Source organism: Homalodisca vitripennis, chromosome 4, assembly GCF_021130785.1.
Source record: "Homalodisca vitripennis isolate AUS2020 chromosome 4, UT_GWSS_2.1, whole genome shotgun sequence".
Taxonomy (NCBI): Eukaryota; Metazoa; Arthropoda; class Insecta; order Hemiptera; family Cicadellidae; genus Homalodisca; species Homalodisca vitripennis.
In genome coordinates this window covers 166,768,285-166,789,613 of record NC_060210.1, presented here as the reverse complement: position 1 = coordinate 166,789,613, position 21,329 = coordinate 166,768,285, and the positions used below count along the sequence as shown (strand labels likewise).

Below are 21,329 nucleotides of genomic sequence, written 5' to 3'. Positions count from 1 at the left end.
ATGTCTGCGAGTATTTTTCATGTAATTAACTTTAATAGAAAATATTCAAGATCTAGTGATATTTGACTATTGTTATGCTGTGCATTCGTCAACATTAAATTAATGTTGGATTGCAAAATGCCTTACCAAGTTTTGATGGTGCGGAGCTCTTCCTCGCACTCCCGTAAATCCACATATGGTAAACTTGGACGTTACTCCAATAATAACACTATGACTTTTAGTATTAAAACCTGGAGATCAGCATATCCTTTCGTTAAAACCTATAGTGCCCACGGAATTTTGTTTTTATTCACTTTGACAGATAAATTAATGATTTGAAATTTTTAAGAGTTTAATTGTACTAACTGTAAAATATCGGGAAACAAACTATATAGGGGATATAGTGTTGGCAAGGAAGGACCACTCTTTACAAAGGTCCCAAAACTGTTCGAAATACTAAGCTTTCCACTTCTGTAGTAGAAGTCAACACAAACCCATACACATGATAAAAGCTTCGATTGTCCATCTAGTCAATTGAAGCTGAAGCTTTTATCATATGATCATTGATCAGTGTACACAGCAATCATATGGAAGCTAGTGAAATATTAATTTTGATAAAGAGATATTAAATTTACCGATACCATCTTCAAATAAAAATACAACATAAGTGTAATATCTCGTTGCTTAATATTGTTGACGTAATCGTTAATACATTTAATATTTAGGCATTTTACGTATTTGTGGTCAAACTAGAATAACTATGTCTGCTCAACAGTACTATCCATTCAAGGTTAGTTGGTCAGTTCATTATTTCCTTGAAGTGAAAACGATGAGTTCATCGATATTTTGTAATGTCTATTCACATTGGCTATCCCTTCTACACACATACTTGTAGGTGTGGAGTAACCATTCCATTTAGAATTGAATTAGTCATTAGGGTTACAAGCTAATGGTAAAATTGCAGAATTGTGAGAAAAGTATACTTTACTCTGGATATTGGTTTTAATTAGTCTGTTCCTAATAAAATAATATGGTGAGTAGCCTGTTTTGTATTAGTTTGGTTATGAATGTTTATCCTGTCACTCCTTCTTTAATAGGACTCCTAAGGATTTTAATGATTAGGCTATGTGCCCTCTTTAATTTTGTAGTTAACTTGCTAAATGCCTAATGGTGATTTTCTGATTCTGTCATTTAAAATTTGTAGTTTCATACATTTCTAAAAGGTGAGTCTAATATACTTTTTAAAACAAAATGATTTTTAAGTTGAAAGTAGGGTGTTACCTATAACAAGAAATTGGTATTAACTGATTTGTGTCACTGTGTACATTGGGAACAACAGGTTGTGAAACTTTTAGTATTTCTTGTAAGAAATTGGTGTATATAATCTTTACAATTGTGTTAAATTAATGATGAATAATTAATCATAACAACTGTCGCGATGATAACTTGTGGAGATGAATGGGAAACTGTTAACAACCATTAAATATTCAAATAGTATTTAAGTTACCTAAAACTACTTTTAAGGAGACTTTAAGCCACCTACACTGGTTATTTGCGTGTTGTTATTGAAGGATTCTAATATTATCCAACTTCTATATTATATAAAAGTTGTACGTAAAAAGAATTATAATACAATAACAACAAGTATAACACATTACAATGTAAATTAAGTTGATAATAGGCCTAACATTTAGAATTGACTAAACCAATTTTAGCCTATAAGTTATATACATATTAGAGATACTTTATAATAAATACAGTTTGATCAGATAGCAGCGAAGAAATGATTGAAAGTTCTTTGCAAGATTTATCTGGAGACATTCCTTTCCGTCTTATGTTCATCGCCATTTTCAAATTCTTCAAAACAGAGTTACTCTTAGCTGTTTATTGTTTACAGTAAACATTATTATATTTATTAATAAGTTTAAGTCATATGTAAGGTTAAATAAATTGTAATATTGAATTATTATCTTGATAAAAACAATTGACTTAACGAGTATAGGCTGCTTATTAAAGTCTACCCCACTTATATCAATTTCCTGTATTATTAGGGCTACACCTTCATTCCCACAACTTTTTTTTACCTACATTTAACACTGATGCTTAAAAATTAATAATACATGTATTTGAAAATTCGGTTATATAGCCTAGCCTAACAGGGTCAAGTATTCCTTGAAAGAATATTTATTGCATTTGTGATCAACCTTATAGAATTTTATATAAGCACATTTCAAGATATGTTTTTCTTTGTTGCCATTAGCGTGGGACTGCACCAAATTTTCTCCCACAGCCCATGCTTATGGGTGGAGGCATTACTTTCAGTCCTGTTCAATTAGCTTAGTTCTTTTTCTAGGTTTTTCAGGCTCTCCATTTAAAATTTTTATTAGTTTTTTCCATTTATGCATGCGAAGAAAAAGTTAGTAAGAGCCAAAACCTCAACAATAACAAAGACAAAATTGAAAAGCTTAACATTTTTTAAGAAGACATACATAAAATTGAAAAGGTTTTAAACTAATTAAAAGTGTTAGAAGAAATCAACACTTCTTTACCTGACATTGGAGAATCTCCATTTAAACTAGATGCAGTGCCATCCCACAGTAAGTAAGTTATGGTAAGATACTGGTCTAATTTTATACTTCAAGGAATTTCCCCAGTGAAATGTGATGCAAAAATAGGCAGATGTATTCAGGAAAAAGTTAACGACATGGACAGACTTGTTGAGTTCAAGCAAAGATTGGAATTACCAGTTACACGCTGAGAGAAAAATCAGCTTCTAACCCTTGCTCCAAATTCAGGGAGTTACAAAAAATTGAGGAAGCATTCAGTGTTAGTGAGTATTCATTTTGTACAGCACAAGAACTGCTTAAAGAGAAAGGTATCATTGTTTTACCTGATCCAAAAAAAGGAAAACCATTAGACCAAAAAATAGTTATTTTGGTTAAAAATTTCTACCAAATTGAAGAATTTTCTCTTATTATGCCAGGAGAAAAAGAAAAAGTTAGCATAACCAAAAATGTTTATGGACAAAAAAAGACTGTTGCTCCTGAATGAACTTTATGCTGCCTTCAAGTTTGAATACCTTGCTTCATAAATAGGAATTTCAAAATTTTGTTCACTGCATTATGCAATCCATCAAAATATAGTGTTACTTCTTAATGCTAGGGCAATGAAGAAACATACAATGAGTTAATGGATTACTTAGTTTGCTCAAAGAACAATAGAGTCTGTATGTTTCGACACTGCAGTAAGTGTGGCTCATCAAGTGAAATCCTAAAGAAAAATTTCCAGCATGAAGTCCATGGTTACCACTGGATGCACCAAGACAGCTGTTCACTCCACCCAGTGGTAATTTACACTCGTGCAAATCCTGGCAAAGATTACAGTGCCAAGCTTGTGTGTAATTTTAGACTTGGGGACGTAATGTGAGTTTCGTTTATGAAATCCAAAAAATAGTTGTTCAATTTTAAATTAACAATTTCAAAACGGCTAAGTGCAGTTTCAAATTAGTATGGAATAAATTTGTTCTAACTGTTATGCAGCTTGCTTATTTGACAACCATTGATTTTTTGGTCTTCTGGATTTAAAAGATGAAGAAGAGTGTGATGTAGAAATCAAGTTTATGCATCCTTTTGGCCCAGCTCCATATTTTTACTGGCCACATCAAACGGAAAATATTTGTTGTGTTCCGCTACAAAATATTTTAAATATTGTTGACCCTCCCACAAAAAGAGGTTCTGGAAGAGTTTACTACTTTCTTGAAAAAGATGTTTATCATGCTGATTAAAATTTCAACCATCTTATGGATCAGATCAAGAAGCAAAGTAAAAAATGAATTTGAACATTTCTTTGTAAACAAGTTTGTTTAGTTAGGAAGAAAGAGACCATTTACCTAGGATATTATAGGTTATAAATCATTCTAATGTACTTTAGTATAACCTAATCCTACATTGCCTTTTTTCTAACTTTATACTGAAAGGAGTTAAAAAGTTGTTATAAAAATATTGCTATGGTGTATGCATCTATGAATGAGGATTACAAGGTTTTCAGTCAGTATTTAAGCATACAATGTAAGCTTGCCACCATTTTGTAAATGACCAAATAAATTAGATTTGTTTGTAGGATTTTTGTATACCTAGTTGATAAAAAATGTACATTAAGTTTACCTCTAACACTCATTTACATTGCTTTGGGACAACAAAAGGCACTTGGCCTAGGTACTAATAATAGTTTAAAAATAAAAGGTTGAAAAATAAAAACATTATATAACGAAAATAGTGTTTTTGATAATGATACAATTGGAGCTTGGAGCTGGACAGGATTTATCACTGTCAGAGGAATAATTGTATTCTGAGTTAATATCTCCTGTCCTGAGTATGTTCTCTCTTCATTTAAATATTGAACAATGGCCAAAACGACCATTGTCAATATTGTTGTCAATTAATCACCAGAAGATTCACCAACAGAACAAATCACTGTCAATGTTTAAGTTAGCTTCCTGTCTCCATTTGAGTGAAAATGTCCCCAATTAATTGTATAACAATAAACACATTCATAATTCATTGTTTTTAATAATTACACTACAAATCCCTAGAATCTTAAATGAAATGTGCAGTATTAACTAAGTAGATGCTTTGCCAGACGAAACCTGTCTTGAATCAGCTGCAAAAATTCTGAAGTGACAAATTGTATCAAGAGATCTCCTACTGAAATTTAAAATAGAACAGATGTCTACAGAAACTATGAACGATGATATTATAACTGAGTTGTTCAATATTACATTATGACGTTTTAACCCAGTATTCTGATCCTAAGTTTTTACTCCATGGCCACCTGTTTGACTTTACTTCGTAAAACACTTATACTAATTTATTGGCATCTTTATCATTGTGTTTTTATAGATATTACTTGAGGTGCAGCTATCACGTTATTTTAATGAAAAAAAAACACATTTTAAGACATTGTTAGTGGTAATGAAATGTCTAAATAATCACATGCATTTGAGCACTAAGGTGAAACTATGTTTGAAAAGTATCCAACTACACAAAAACATTAACCACTTCTCCTAATTAAGTGTCTTAGGTTCAAGTATTTGAAGGTGTTCTTTAAATTGCAGAGCGTTCCTGTACAATCATTAATATTGTTAATTTCTGTTTCAGTGTACTCCAACAGTATATCCTGCAAATCCCTTTGACCCTACTGCTGACGCAAATGCTTTGCGGAAGGCCATGAAAGGTCTAGGCACTGATGAGAAGGCCATTATTGAGATTTTAGCACACAGAGGTATTGTGCAGCGTCTAGAAATTGTGGATGCATACAAAACTTTATTTGGGAAGGTAAAGAATAATATAATAAAAAGTAAATATGTACCTATTTTAAAATCTAAGATATTGCTAAATGTTAAACGAGTTATCTACATTTTCATTCATTATTAAAGTGAAGCATGGTATTGATTTAAAAAATGAATCAAATGCCTAAATAATAATTCTGTCATGTGATAGGTACAGTATACGTTCTCCTTTCTTTGTGAATAATGTGCAGTTTGCTCATGAGTTCAGTGTAGTTACAGGGCCTTATCTTCTTTTTATTATTCCTTATGTCTAAACCCATATCATATCGGCCAACACAGTAAAGAGAGTGAGGTATCCAATGTTCCTCAATCTGAGTTCATTTTACCACTCACACCACGGAATTCGCCGGGTACACACTTATTTAGAATTCTTTACACTTTACATATAGTCAGTACTACTGTCCATTATTTAACCCTTATAACGTCAGTATATCTTTTCACGACTTCCAGCAAACGGCACAATATATATAAAAAAAAAAAAAATTTAAATGTGTAAAGTTCATTTTTATTTTTACTTTCTATAATTATGGTAAGTATAAAAAAGTAAAAATTTTAAAATTATAAAGTCACTGTACTCAGGATTGTCAATGTTACGAGACATGTTATTTATCACTAATAATGAACACGGTACTTTGGAATTATACCGACCACACCCAGACATGAATCGTTATTTGACATTTTGCTTCTACTGATTACTAGATTAGCGCAGAACAATATTTCGTCAATATAAAACAGGAATTGTCTTATCGCAAACCCCCCCTCCCCATCCTCAGACAGAGGTCAAAGTCGAGCGGTCTAGTAGATAACGTGATTGCAGAGTCTCGCCGTTCAGATGATGCGTCGCTTTGTTGTACTTCCGTGTTTACCTCTACATTTCTCCAAACACAAAAATTCAATAAAAACAAACATGATCAAACTAAAACTAAACTCTTTATTGAAAAAACACTCAAAACTTGTTTTTATTCTTGATCATACTCCGCCACCCAAAATGCGAGTGCCATGCCTTCTTGCTGATGTCAACGAAAGAAAAACATCCCTCGAGATAGTACCTATCAGTAAAATATCAAATTCTAGAGGATCTGATCAGAAATATAAATTGAATTGTAATGGAAAGGCAATTATGTACCGCGCAAATCATGTGATGTGGCCTGTCGTAATCGGGATTCTCGAGAAAGATAAGATAACAGCGACAACAATACCGATCACAATGCCTGGAAATGCTTGTAAGTTTGTAATTAAAGAGTTGTTTTTTCGTTCTATCATGTTTGTTTAGCTATAAATTTATATTTTTGTGTTCTTCATACTGGTGTGGTCGGTAGAATCCCAAAGTATCTGAACACTAAATAGGTGACACTAAACACTAAATGAATACTAAAACTAAGATATCAATACTTTTAACAAATAAATAAAAACCATATAAACAGAAAACACGACGAAGGAAACCGACTCAGCGATGGTTAGACACGCACTACCTGAAGCCAAACTGCAAACAAAAGCGCGCGCGCTGTACGGCGTCTGTGCCGTGTGGCGGGAAGAGTGTCTAGACACCGCGTCTATTGTTTCAAACAATGTAACGCGACAGCTATATTTTGACGCTTGACATAGGTCAATAACCCACACACATGGTTGACGCATACCGTTAGTGACATTGATCGGATTTAAAAGGAACTTAAATTTGCTATAGACGCAGTTTTGTGTCGATGCGCCGTACCGCGTCTTTGCCGTTTGGAGATAGTTTGTCTATGCGCCATACGGCGTCTGTGACGTTATAAGGGTTAACCCTTGGTATGCTAAATAATAGATTTGAAAAATCCAAACTATTGCAGTTAATTTAAATTATTTTTCAAATTTTTTAAATTGTTTATATTGGTGAAATAATATATAAAAACATTTTATATATAAAAAAGGTGAGTAAATAAACAATGTGTACTCAGCTGTTGTCTTATATGAGCGAGTTTACTATTACAGATGTATTGTATTAAGTGACACCATTTTCAATCTTGAAGGTTGTAAAATAAAGATATTCTCTCCCTCTCTCTTACTTGCTTCGAGCGTAGAGATGGCATGCTGAATACACGCACAGGCGGTCTTGGCCAATAAAAATTAATTTTTTAACTTACGACAACAGTTCTGATGCGTCACCCTCCATCAACATCACAATGGAAGACCAAACAGACACTCTTACGTGTTGTGACGGAATTTTGGGAAACCAAAATGAATATAATGCGTCCTTATGAGCTACCACGAGTTATCCCACTTGCATGTTGTGGGAAATTACGATCTATGATATATACCACCTACCATGTACAAAGGATTATTTTGAGAGCCTCTTTGGTAGAATAAGATTTGAACACCCTTATCCCACTGAATTGATTTTTGTTTTCCTATAACATTATTGTTTACGACTCACTAGAGGTTTCTTCCATGTTTGAGTTATGGACAAGTGCATCACCTGGAGTCTATTTCTGTGTGTGAATGTCCACATGAACTAAATTAATACTTATAATTTAATGTATATTTTATTCAAATAGTGGTAATAGTGTGATGTAAAATAAAACATACTTTTTTAACTTGTTTATTTATAAAATCAGTTTTTTATGTAATTTTGTAGAATGGATGTTAAAGAAGATATAATAACATAGATAAGAAGATAAGTAAGATAAGAGTTTTTGAAAATTCTACGAGCAGTCAGTCTGTACAGATTAGACAGAATAGTTACAGGGAGCCGAGTAAACGGAACCTTATTGACATAAATAAGGGAAAACCCTTTGGAATTTGGTCCTTACCAAGAAACACATAATTTGGTCCTTACCAAGAAACACATTGGGAATGTGGGTTGGACATGTTGATGGAAAAGCAAAGGTAATATAAATGTGTTATTTGAACAATTAGTGGACAATTGTCAGAGAAATAATTGCCAATGTTTAATTATTATGTTGTCAGTGTCCAATTGTTACAATCCACTAAATGCTCTAGACATTTCATGGAATATGCTCGAGACTTTATACCTGCTATATGGAAAGCAATCCAGCTAAAAAATCTGAAGGATTTTCATGGTTGAAAACTCTGTAAGCTGCTGTCAAATGTTTGATTAAGCTAATTGCTGGAAGTGGCTGAAATGTCACTGTTAACAATTTTGTTCACTACCATTATGTAAATAGCTTCTGACAGAGCATTAGAGTACAAAATCAATATAATGCAACATGCAGAGAAGATCATGAGACCAAAGTTCCAAAATAAAAGAAGAATATGACTTAAAATTAAGGCTCATAAGACGACATAGCACCAAAAACATTGCTAAAGTGGACAAGACAAGAGCACTATGAAAGGTGATTGAGTCAAGAAAGGAAATAATAGAGAAAGACAATTTTGCCACCAAACTAGATCTTTCAGGATCTCTACTTCAAACCTAGAAAATATGGCGGGTTACTTCAATGACTTCTTCATCAACATGCTTGGAAGTATATCAAGTAATAAACTGCCTCAAATCAAAAACATCATCACGATATGATGGTATTTCAACCAAGCTTGAGAAAATTGCAAGGAAGAACTGAGTCTCTTGTATTGTCATAAACAAATCTTTTTCCACTGAAAAGTTGCAAAAAATTAGCCAATGTTTAAGTAGGGTATTTAGGTATCAAATTGACAACATCTATCATTTTAATGTTTTCTAAAATTGAAAGAATAACACAAACCAGACTCATAAACAATGTAATAATTAAGTAAAATCTCACGAACCTGCAGTTCAGATACAGCAATTCAGACACATATCGACACTGGACAGATTTGCCCTTCATTTTGTCATGCATATTCTTGTTAGATGGTCATTGATTCAGACATGAGAAAACTGAATATAATTGCAGCTTACGATTCTCAGGCAGTAGGGGCATTGACATTCAGACCCTCAATTTTTCAAGTTTTCTAGCCCCCAATCCTTTTTTAAAATAAATTTTAGTTCTGTAGTATCATGATAAGGGCATTTTGAGCCGAAACCATTTTGTTTTTTAAGGTAAAGACTAATGTAATAACCGGGCGCAACAGCTTATACAAGCATCGTGCAAAGTATCAAACCAGGGAATTAGATGAGCCACAGAAGAAAGATCAACATTATTATATAATTATGTGAAAAATCAATATGCACAATTTTTGGCATTCAGAACCATCGCCAACTGAAGCTTGTACACAGCAATCAAATGGAGATCACTTTTCTCTGTTACTTTACCAAGCACAAAACTGATATGTTAAAAGTAGAGTTGGGTCTAAAAATCTTCATGTGCTACTGTACTTTCAAATTACTCTTCATTTTCTGACCAAGATACACATCAAACAAATTAATGTAACTTATTGTGTCTACTCAGAGCATGCTGTTGTATAAAAACAGTATTATAAAAGTGTATTATAAAAACAGCACTATGTCTGCAAGTTTAATCCTAGAAGTGGCAGTCATTTTTTTCTGTAGTATCAAGCCATTTGAGATTTTCAAGTTTTTTTTGGTAGCTAAAAATCCAATTAAGGAGGAATATAAGATATTATAGGGTCATTCCCAAGTAAATGTGTGATTATTGTAATTTAAAATGCCATATTGGGTCTTTTAATTTTTTGTTATTACTGGGTACTAATTTTTCAAAGAGAAAAACATAATAATTTCTTCTGAAATAAGGGTAACTTTAATCAAGAGAGGCCTGAATGAATTTATCCATTAGTCATCCCTCACAATGAGTTATGTATTTTTATCTGTTCTGTTACTTCTAAAATATAAATGATATGAAATCCTTGTTTGATTACAGGATTTAGTTTCTGATTTGAAGAGTGAACTTAGTGGTAAGTTTGAAGATGTAATTCTTGCATTGATGACTCCACTACCATCGTTTTATGCCAAGGAGCTTCACAGTGCTGTTTCAGGGATTGGAACAGATGAAGAAGCCATAATTGAAATTCTTTGTACTCTTAGCAACTATGGAATTAAAACAATTTCTGCATTCTATGAGAAAAGTAAGTTGTAATCTTATGTAACATTTTTATATGTGTTTTTATTTTGAATATATGTATGCTTCAAACATACTATTTGTGTCTAAATAAATATATATATATATATATATATATATATATATATATATATATACATATTATTTATGTATATATAATATATAATAATAGCTTTAAAACTAAAATTCATGTCAAGGACACAAATAGTATGCAATATTTACATTATGATAGCTGCCATCCACAGTAAGTAAAGAAATCTATACCCAAGGGTCTTGCTCTAAGAACTAAGAATCTATGTACAGATGACACAGACTTCCAAAATTATGTAACAACATTATCAAATTCATTAATCAACAGAGGATACCCTGCAAAATTAATTAACAGTGAAATAGCTAAACCTAAAAACACAAACCATGTTTTAATTGTTGTGGAAAAAGATGCCAAATTTGTAACTCAGTATCATCCTAGCTTACGCAGAGTAAATGGAATTATGAAGACCGCCTACAGTATATTGGAACAATCTCCAGAAACAAAGGATTTTTTTAATAGACCTCCTAGAATTATTTTCAAAAGATTTGAAAAATCTATTAGTTCATCCAAAATATATTAAAGATAAAGGCAACAGTCAAAATTTGAAACACAAATGCCATCTATGCAATAAACCACGCTGTGGAATATGCAATATGATGCAATCTATAAACTGTTACAAAAGCTGCGTTACGCACAAAAAATATTTATTGCAGAAGATATCACATGTAACAGTGAAAATGTAGTCTATAAATTATCCTGTCAACATTGCCCTAAAGACTACATTGGAGAAACATCTACGTCACTTAGGCTGAGGATAAACAATCATCGTGCAGATGTTCGACATCAAAATTTACTTAGACCCGTATCTGCACACGCTGTCCAACACAATAAAACCTTTGAAAATTGTTTCTCTCTAATTGGCATCAAGAAGTTTCAAAATTATGACAATAAGTAACACACAAAATTATTACTAAGAAGATATGAACAAGCAAACATAATGCCTCTTCAATCAAAATCACCAGTTGGATTAAATTTGGGACACAGCTAATTTAAATTTAAATTTATTATTGAAACATTTTATCTATCTTTGTGTTTAGGAAAGGTTACATGTTTAATTTTCTTGTTTTGATACCATATGTTTTTGTTGATTCCAATGTTTTATAACCTTCATTCTTATATTTGTTTATATTTTATTGTATACATACTTTTGATAATGTTACTGAAAAGTAAAAAAATATTATATTTATATATATATATATATATATATATATATACATTAAATTGTATAAATGGCAATAGCCTTATTTAATTTCAATAAACATTGAATCACAAAAAGTACTTGCTCCGCCGGGAGTCGAACCCGGATCTCTCACTTGACGGGTGAATGTGCTACCATTACACCACAGAGCGCTTACTTTTTCCGATTCAATTATTTTATATTTGGCCGTATCTATCACATATGTGTTTAAATAAGCAAACTAACATATGATCGGAAGACCAAATACCTGTCAAACGACTTTTATTTACATTAAATTGTATAAATGGCAATAGTATATATATATATATATATATATAATTAGTTTGAGTTCTGTTTGTTTCTTTTATTAATCTGTTAAAGTATGCCATTCTGATATATCCGTCTAAGGCTTGGGAAGGGTTAAAATCTAAGGGTAAATTGCAAAAGGTATGAGACAAGTAAAACACAAATGTTATTTTAAATAAGTTTGATAGATGCAAGGGTAATTCCAAAACAACTTGGAATACTGCATGCAAATGGAATAACATTGGGAAAGACTTAAGAATTGTGACTGATGAATTTAACAATTAATTTCTCAATGTATACAATCTTGATTTAGGTAATAGTATATTTTATGAGTTCTGTGAATTTATTTTTCAATGAAACTGAGATTAGTTTAATCCCAAATTTGTTAAAAAGCTTTCTTGTTTAATGTACGAGGGCAGTTTGATAAGTCAGTGACTTTATGAATTTGCCGTGCAGTACCTTTAAATGTAACAGTGCTGTAGTCAGCTGTAATCCATCAATGAATAGCTTTCTAATTTTTAGCAAGCTGTGTTGTACAGTTAGTGTTTGATAGCTGTTCAAAGCAGGCAACCTCGTAAATTTTCACAAAAATGGAAATAAAGTAATTTTTGTGTGCTGGTTAAGCATTACTTGTTACGTAAAAAATGCAAGACTGAGAGTAAGGAAAGACTTGGATAAATACAACGGGGACTCGGTCCCTTCAGTTTCAATGGTTAAGAAGGTGCTTACAGAGTTCCGTTGTTGTTGTACAAGCACTAGCAATGCCAAATGTTCCAAGTCGCCCTAAAGAAGTGATTACGCCGGAAATCGTAAAAAGGAAAGTGCGTGATTTGGCTCATGCTGTAAGTATCTCTACTGAATGTGTTCATCATATTTTACATGAATATTTGGATATGAAAAAATTCTACACGAGATGGGTGCCGCGATTACTCACACTTGACCATAAGCGCAAACGTGTAACCACTTCAAAAGAGTGTTTAGCGACGTTAAGCCATAATCCGGATGTTTTATCGCTGTTTTGTAATGTGGACAAAACATGGATCCATCACAACACAGCAGAGACCAAGGAACAATCAAAACAATGTGCTGCTCTAGGTGAACATGGACCAAAGAATGCCCAAGTGAGTCTGTCAGCAAACAAGGTCAGGGCCACAACTTTTTGAGATGCAATCGGTGTCACATTGATTATCTTAAAAAAAGGGTAAAATGATCACTGGCAAAAATTATTCAGAGCTTTTGGAAAGATTCAACATTGATTTGAAGCAAAAACAGCCGCATTTGGTGAAGAAGGAATTGCTGTTCCATCAAGACAATCCACATGTGCACACTTGTCTAATCACGATGGCAAAAATCCATGAATTGGGCTATGAACTGCTACCCCATCCAGCATATTCTCCAGATCTAGCTCCCTGCGACTATTTCCTGTTTCCAAATGTAGAGAAATGGCTGGGCGGTAGAATATTTGGGTCGAATGAAAAAGTCATTACTGAAACAAACGCTTATTTTGAGAGCCTTGAAAAAACCTATTATTTGGAGGGAATCAAAAAATTAGAAAAACGCTGTATTATTTCTTCAATACCTCTTATCTGTATAATCAGTTCAGGCTTCTGCAGATTTATAACCATTTATATCCTTTATAACCAAGCAACACACTTAGGAAACATTTTATGCAAAACTTAGTATAAATTTATTTTTGTTGTGTTATGAACTAATGATACAAAATTAATTGCATTGAAAAGTATTTTCAAGGATCTGTTGATACTTTGAGTCCCTTTTAAGTTATATCTTATGTATGTTATTGAACCATCTTAGAATATTTTTTAATATCCTGAATGTTTAAGTTCAAGTTTTCAATACCTAAGATGTTCTGTTTTTTCAGTGTATGAAACAACCCTTGAAAAAGATTTGAAAGGAGATACTTCAGGTCATTTCAAACGACTTTGCGTTTCTCTGTGTCAGGTAAAGTGTTCGAACCATATTTGCAATTAAATGTTTTGTCCACTGTAGGTAACTATAAATAATACAATAAAAGGGTTGCCTAGAAAGGTGAATGTAATCTGTATTTAATGCACTAATTTTATCGACTTTATCAGGTTGTCCGAGGGCCAGTTAGTTGATACCAATAAGATGTTTGAATCCAAAACTACTTGTAATCTCCAAATATTCATCCACTTTTAAAGTATCCAGTTTTATGTTTATATTAAAATTTCCAATGCATACCATATTTCTATCATTGATGCTGTTCAGACATATGGAAAAACTATTTAAAAAGTCATAAACAGGTAGGCCATGCCATCTATTGATAGTAATAACTGTTAATGAAAACTTTCCATTTTAAGTAAAGTAACCCCCCATAACATCAGCTCCACATATTTCACACTCTCAGGATTCATATCTAATGGTATCTTTATAATATAGAATTAGACCTCCACTTCTTACATTGCTACCAGCTGACATCATCAAATTAATAGCCCTCCAACAAGTACACCATCCCTAGAGTCCATTATCACCCTGTTGATTGCTTTGTAATAATTGTAAGTGAGCAACTAAACCAAGATACTGTGATCAACTACAGAGAAAAAAGAATGAAGCAAAAGAACAAATACCACAATACAATGTTAAGTACGAGATAGAAATAGAGTTTGACATGTACATATACACATCAACACACGATCACTGGTATCCAGCCAAGCATATTTTTCCATTCTTTATGTTCTCAGTATTGCCCCTCACCAACCCTCGGCTTATCCTAAAAAAAACTCACTAATTTGACTAAGAAAATGTTTTTTTCCAATGAGTGCAAATTAAATTTTTACTCATGTTTTGTAGGATAACTCCAACACACACCCCTTCACTTCCCAGACATTTCATTTTAAAATATCTACCAGTAAAACATATACAGTTCGGATATCTTATCTGATCATTAAACACTGTGCAATTTGGTTACATTCAGGCATAATACAATATCGAGAAATTGAATAATATGTATAGTTAAATTTTAATGTATTAAAAACAGAATGTGCTAATTATAATTTAATGCAAAGACCATAATACTAAACATAACTCTATGTCAAACAACAAGAATTACTCAGTTACACAACTTGGTCCTTTTCTAACACAAAACAAGTTTATCTAGCCAGCAGCTCACCTTAAAAAAAAACTCCACTAATCTGACTAAAAAGAATAGAATAATTCCAAAATACTTATTCCCTCCTCCATAGACATTATTATTTTAAATATTCCATCAGTAAAACGTTTACAATTCAAATAAGTGATATTATCTTTTTTTGTCCTGCATTTTGGTTACATTCAGACATAGTGTACAATATCGTAATTAATAATATGTATAGTTTAAATTTTAATGTATTAAAAACAGAATGTGTTAATTATAGCTTTATTCCAATTAGCATTCTACAACTGTAACACAATAAGCTGTAATAACGTTTTGAGAGCTCCATGTATACTTTATATCATGTCAGACAAAGTAGAAATCTTTTTTATTCATACAATTTTACTAATTAATATTAGACAGTAATACTAGGTGTTACAAGTATACTATTCCACAGACAAACGCATTCAATCCAGAAATATAATATTTTTTTCTTACTAAATGATTTTAAAAAATGTTCTCGCTCTTTTAACACAATGATTATTTTACAATTTTTCTTCTTCTAATTAACACTTTACAACTGTAACACAGTAAGACATAATAATGTTTGATAGCTCCATATATACTTGTAAATCGTCATACAAATTATAAATCTTTTTTATTCATATAATTTAACCCTTAAAGCGCTAATTTAAATTACTGTCAAACGCTAAGACATAAAAAAAATATTTTTTTTAAAATTTCCCAATGCTAATTTTTGTTTCATATTCCTTGGTATTACCTTTATAAGAAAAAAATTATAAAAATATAAATTTATATATTTTTGAGAATTTTTTACGCACGAAAACATTTGAAATTTTGAATAAACTGCATTGCAGGATAATGCAGTAGGAACACTATTTGACAGATTACATTACATTTATACAGGTTATTTATAATGAGTAAATTGTAACTGAAGTTTCTGTATAATTAGTACATAAAAATAAATAAGTTCAGTATAAGATTTTGAAATGTAATAATATGAAATTCGACACAAACTTATTTATACGATAGCCTACAAGGGAAATGAAACAAATATTGTACTTATAAACCTTATTTATTTAGAATAAATAAACTGGACTTGTATGGTGAAACTGATATAAAATACAAAACAAATAATTGAAAAAAATATTGCACAGCATCAAAATCAATCGCACTTGAGAATGAAGTGTTTATAATATTACTAACAAATTCGTCAAAACTTGGATCATCTGGATTAGCCATTATAACAAAAATTATACTAAATGTTAGTAAAAACAAACTAAAACACTATTAAAATAACAACGGACTGATTCAAAACACTTTGTTTAACAGTATAACCAACATACGACCAACACACACGTAGTTAAACAGCTGAATGAAACAAACACGTCTGTAAGCGTATGTTGTGTCACAGGCCATACAAAAAATGGCGGCGATTGCTTTCAACCCGAGTAGATACCGTTACAAAGTCCACCAACGGTGACAAAGCGTTTTGTCTAGTCCCAGCAGTCGAAAGGAACATCGACCTGATCTCTTACGGAAGTTTTAACAACTAATTCTTCGCCATTTCAAAAGTAAAGCTTTTGCATTTGTAGACATTATCCGCGTTTAAAGCATCGTCAGTTCCGCGTCTATAGGCGTTAGCCGCGTTGGAAGGGTTAATAATATAAGATAGATTAATAGATAATATTATTATTTACTATTTAATATGAAAGCAATACGAGGTTTTATAAGTATACTGTTCCACAGAAAATGTATTCTATCCAGAAATAAAACATTTTTGTCTTACTAAATGATTTACAAAATAATTTTGTTTCTCTCTCTTTTAACATTATGGTAATTTGCCATCCCATCAATGTAGCATGTAAAAAGCAAAGAAATAATTTACAAAATTATGTTTAACAGTTAAAAACACAAAAATAAGTTAAAAATAAATAGATAAGTTTGAAAAACACAGAAAGTTTATGAAAATATTCTAAGAGCACTTAATATTGAAAAATTCTCTTTAATTTACAAAATAACTAAACCACACTTAGGCAAACTCCTGTAATGTTTAACCTGACTTCACAAATATACACATGTAGATGAGAATTTAATTTAATACATATATCCAATTCAGTTATCCAAAATAAATTTACTTTTAACTTCTTTGTTAGGATATTTGGTGTGTATGTTTTACAATGTATGGATATAATTAGGATATACATAAAATAGACATATTTTTGTATTTTATTCCTATTTTTAAATTTCTTGACTCAAATTCTCCCTCTACAACTTCACCACAATTAGTAGTAATAATGTTGTTTACAAACTCCATGTATGCTTTAAATCGTGTCAGACAAATTAGAAATCCTTTTATTTATGTAATTTAATAATATCAAATAGGTTAAAACTAATTAATATAAGACAGCATAACTAGGGGGCATAATTATGGCAAGCAACCGTTAAACATTTATTTGCACAATTAAGAATTTTAACTGTTTACAGTCAATACATATACGATACAATAACTTACACAAAATTTAAAAATATACCTAACTATACCACTCATAGATATAATACTAGGAGTGGTATAATTTTTGAAAATCATAAATTAGAGCTGTTTAAAAAGAAAACTGAATACACCGGTACACGATTTATTCAATACATTCCTATTGACATAAAAAAAAAATTGAAGGAATCAATCCGTTTAGAAATAAATTAAAAAATTATCTCATATCACGATCATTTTATTCTTTTGAAGAATTTTTTGAGGGTTTGGGCCATTAAACAAAAATAAAAATTGAGTTGATTTTAGTTGTTTAAATTAACAATATTTATGTTAAGTTAACATAAGATTTTAGATAAGTTAACCTGTATCTGTGATGATATTAGTTTATCTGTATTTGTGACACTATTCTGACTGTATTTATAATATTACAGCTTTGAATAAAGATCTATGACTATGACTATGACTATAAGGTATAAGTATTTAAATTTGTTCTGGAAAAAGTTTGAGTTTGGAAACAGTAATATTTATAGGAACTGTTATCTACAATTACTTACATGAATGAAGAGTATTTATTTGTAAACTGACATGACTAGTATGGGAACTGAAATGATGGTGTGACAGCAGCAGTAAACCTTTACAATATAATGTATACCCTGTAACTGTCATTCATAACTAAATTGTTTCATGTGTTATGGGAGTACTCTCAGCTTTCCATAAATGTAAATCAAGATATTAATTTAGTTTTTATTTTAGGCAAGCCGATCTGAAGATCCTAATATTAATCATGAACAAGCAAAAGCTGATGCCGAGGCTTTATTTGCTGCAGGTAAATATAAAGTATTTTATTTTGTAAGAATCAAGGTTTTTTATTGTTAATGTTACAGGGATGGTACAACAAAGTAAAGTGATTTATTTGCAATTTTCAGAGCTGTTATTAACAACTTATCAGCTTAAATAACTTTAAAATAAAGATCAAATAAAAATGTTTTAATCCATTCTTGATATATCAAGTACAAGAAATTAGTCTTACAAAAATAAATTCCACACAAGAATAATTTTTGGTGGTTATGATAGAAATGAAACCCACTTAATGAGTCGTAGTTATCGGACCATATATAGTCAAATAATGGCTTCTATGTTGAAAATGGATTTATGCTACTTAACATTACAGTGTAGGCCAAATTTCTGGTAGTTTGAATTTTTATTTAAATTTGTATAAAATCGTTGTATATTATATAAGCACCTTTACAAATATTACATTTTGGATCATCAAGTCAGTTATTGATAACATGATAGTGTTACTACTTAACACAAAACACTATGTGAAGTGAATGCGGCTACAAATGTACTCATCTCTTATGTATTATTCAATCTCAAATTGGGGAATGTATTTTGTAGACCAATTGTACGATTAATGTTTTTACTATGATGTAAAATCGTAATAGTGACATTTTTCGGTCTATTCCAGATATAGGCCAATAGTTTAGAATGGATAAGCTCACTGTAGCTGGGTTAAATTCAGAGTAAATTGATCAGAATCAGTTGTAAAGTCGAAGGGTATCACACTGTGAGGCAAAGAGGCTACTGGCTAGTAAAATGGGAGATTTTGGATCATACCTGGCGTTGGAACATGCTGTGGTGATTCCGAAGGTAATCTAGATCATCCCCGCCTAAAGGGTTGAATTTGGAATTCAAGGGTGGAATAGTCGCGAAAAACGGAAATAAATAAAATTATGCTGTTGATAAAAAAATCTGAGAATGTGTAACAATGTGGATGAAACAAAGTTATCACAGAAACAGAATATGAGTTGGTAATGCTATGGGTGAACTACAGTTAGAAGATAACAGTAAAATAGGAAGTGCTGATGCTGTCCTATACATATGAAAAATCACAGTAAGGATAGAAGTAGAATATGACTCGCTAGTGCAGTGGGTAAACTACTGTTGGAATACTAAAAAATAGGAACGGTAGTTATGTGGTGAACCATTATTAGGATAAAAAAAAAAATAGGAATTGGTAGTGCTGTTGGCAAACCACAGTTGGAATGTAAAGAGTATGAATTGGTAGCACTTACGGTTATGGTAGGTTGTGTGCGCAAAGTACCTTACACTTAAACAGCGCGGATAATACTGTAATGCTAAAGCACCTGGCAAGTGTCGGCCTGCGCTTACAATCAATCAGAAGTAATTTCCAGGATATAATAAGTTAAATTTATATTTAATTAATAAAGTTACTTAAATTGGTAGAAAATAGAGGTGAACAAAATGACATGTTACACCATAATGAATCATTCTTGTTACTATTACCAATTTTTTGCTACAGCAGGGTTTACTGTATCTAGGATTTTTAACATAATAATAAAAATGAATGGTAATTCGTTTTATGAGATTTAGAATGATGACTGTTATGTCTGTAGAGAGCCTGGCTGTTATCACTAAAATGGTTACTGATTTGGCACTGTGTTAGAGAAATACGCAAGTCTTCAGATAAAAGAATATATCAATCAATATATGAAATATTTTTAGAAAAGTAATAAAGGGTAAAAATTGCAAGTAAATATTGATGATTATTCTTGCTTTGGCAGAACAATTTCAGAGAAAACATATATTCACGTAAGAAAAGTTTTAAAATTAATTACTTGTATAAATCACCATTTGACCAACTGAGACATTGGATTGCATGAGTTTATGAACGGTAAACAAAAAGGCTTTTTTGTATGCTTAGGCCTGATAGGATAATATTTTAGTTAAGTAGATCTAAAGCAGTGGAGGCTGATATAATTTTCACCAGATATCCTTACTGAAAATTACTTTAAGTACGTATTGAACAGTGCAGGATTGATATGAAATGGTTTTTGTGATCTGCAATTTGTGTACTGCCGATTAGCTGTTATTTGCGAGTAGATGAAGCAGACTTACAGTCACACAATATACATATGTAAAATAATAACTGCAAGTAAAATATTATTTACAAAACTATAGTTTGATAGTTACAAATACAAAGTATGACAATTACAAGTTTTAGCAATAAATAATTAGTGTATTATTGATCAACCAATATAATTAATAATGCAGCAAGTCTCCAAAATTCGATTGTCGAATTCCGTCGATCGATTCTCTAATCCGAATCTTTGTTAAACATTTAGTGGATTTGTGATTCGGCTTCACCACATCTATACGGTATAGTTGTATAATGTAATCAGTTTTATAAGCACTTACATTAAATTTCAATCATTTTAGGAGAAAAGAAGAAATGGGGTACAGATGAGTCAACCTTTAATCGGATCTTGGTAACTAACAGCTATCAGCAACTAAGGGAAACATTTTTGGAGTATGAAAAACTCTCAGGTCATGACATTGAAGCAGCAATTAAAGATGAGTTCTCAGGCAGTATGCAGAAAGGTCTTTTAGCAATTGGTAAGTCCTAATTTTGTTTTTAATTTTAAACTTTTAAAATACTTTTTTATAAGGAAGATAGGTGCTAGTGTAAAGCTATTTTTACCCAAAACAATACAGAAATAAAATAAGATTTATTTCAAGCTCAAAACCTGTAACTAATACCAATTCTGATCATTGTATTTGCATTTATTTACTTCCAGGCTGGTCTAAGAAGAGGAGAGGGATTGATTTTTTTTTCTTTTGCAATGGGTATGCCTTCATAAAACACTTGTCAGAGAGCCCCACACTTGTTCACTTGGTTACAGTAAGGCCAAGCGTTCATGCTGTCATGCATTTTTTACACCTCCTCTGCAAAAAAAGTTGTATTTGACCCGGTAGTATGTTCCACTTTTTACAATAATTATCAACAGTAGTTTGGATTCTA

The 21,329-nt window shown here is 31.5% G+C and overlaps 1 protein-coding gene across 2 annotated transcripts in view; it reads left to right on the top strand.

The window, feature by feature from the left end:
• The first annotated feature begins 483 nt into the window (after window positions 1-483).
• Window positions 484-21,329, top strand: part of LOC124360555 (annexin B9-like) — a 28,292-nt gene continuing 7,446 nt past the window's right edge. Inside the window, exons 1-6 of one of the 2 annotated variants that reach the window (XM_046814270.1) lie at window positions 484-769; window positions 5,136-5,312; window positions 10,114-10,318; window positions 13,765-13,844; window positions 18,260-18,332; window positions 20,747-20,923. In XM_046814270.1, coding sequence (XP_046670226.1) covers window positions 740-769; window positions 5,136-5,312; window positions 10,114-10,318; window positions 13,765-13,844; window positions 18,260-18,332; window positions 20,747-20,923 — 742 coding nt within the window. In that variant the 5' untranslated portion in view covers window positions 484-739. Of the gene's footprint in view, window positions 770-809; window positions 1,013-5,135; window positions 5,313-10,113; window positions 10,319-13,764; window positions 13,845-18,259; window positions 18,333-20,746; window positions 20,924-21,329 lie in introns of those variants that run through there. The other variant, XM_046814272.1, reaches the window with a different exon arrangement.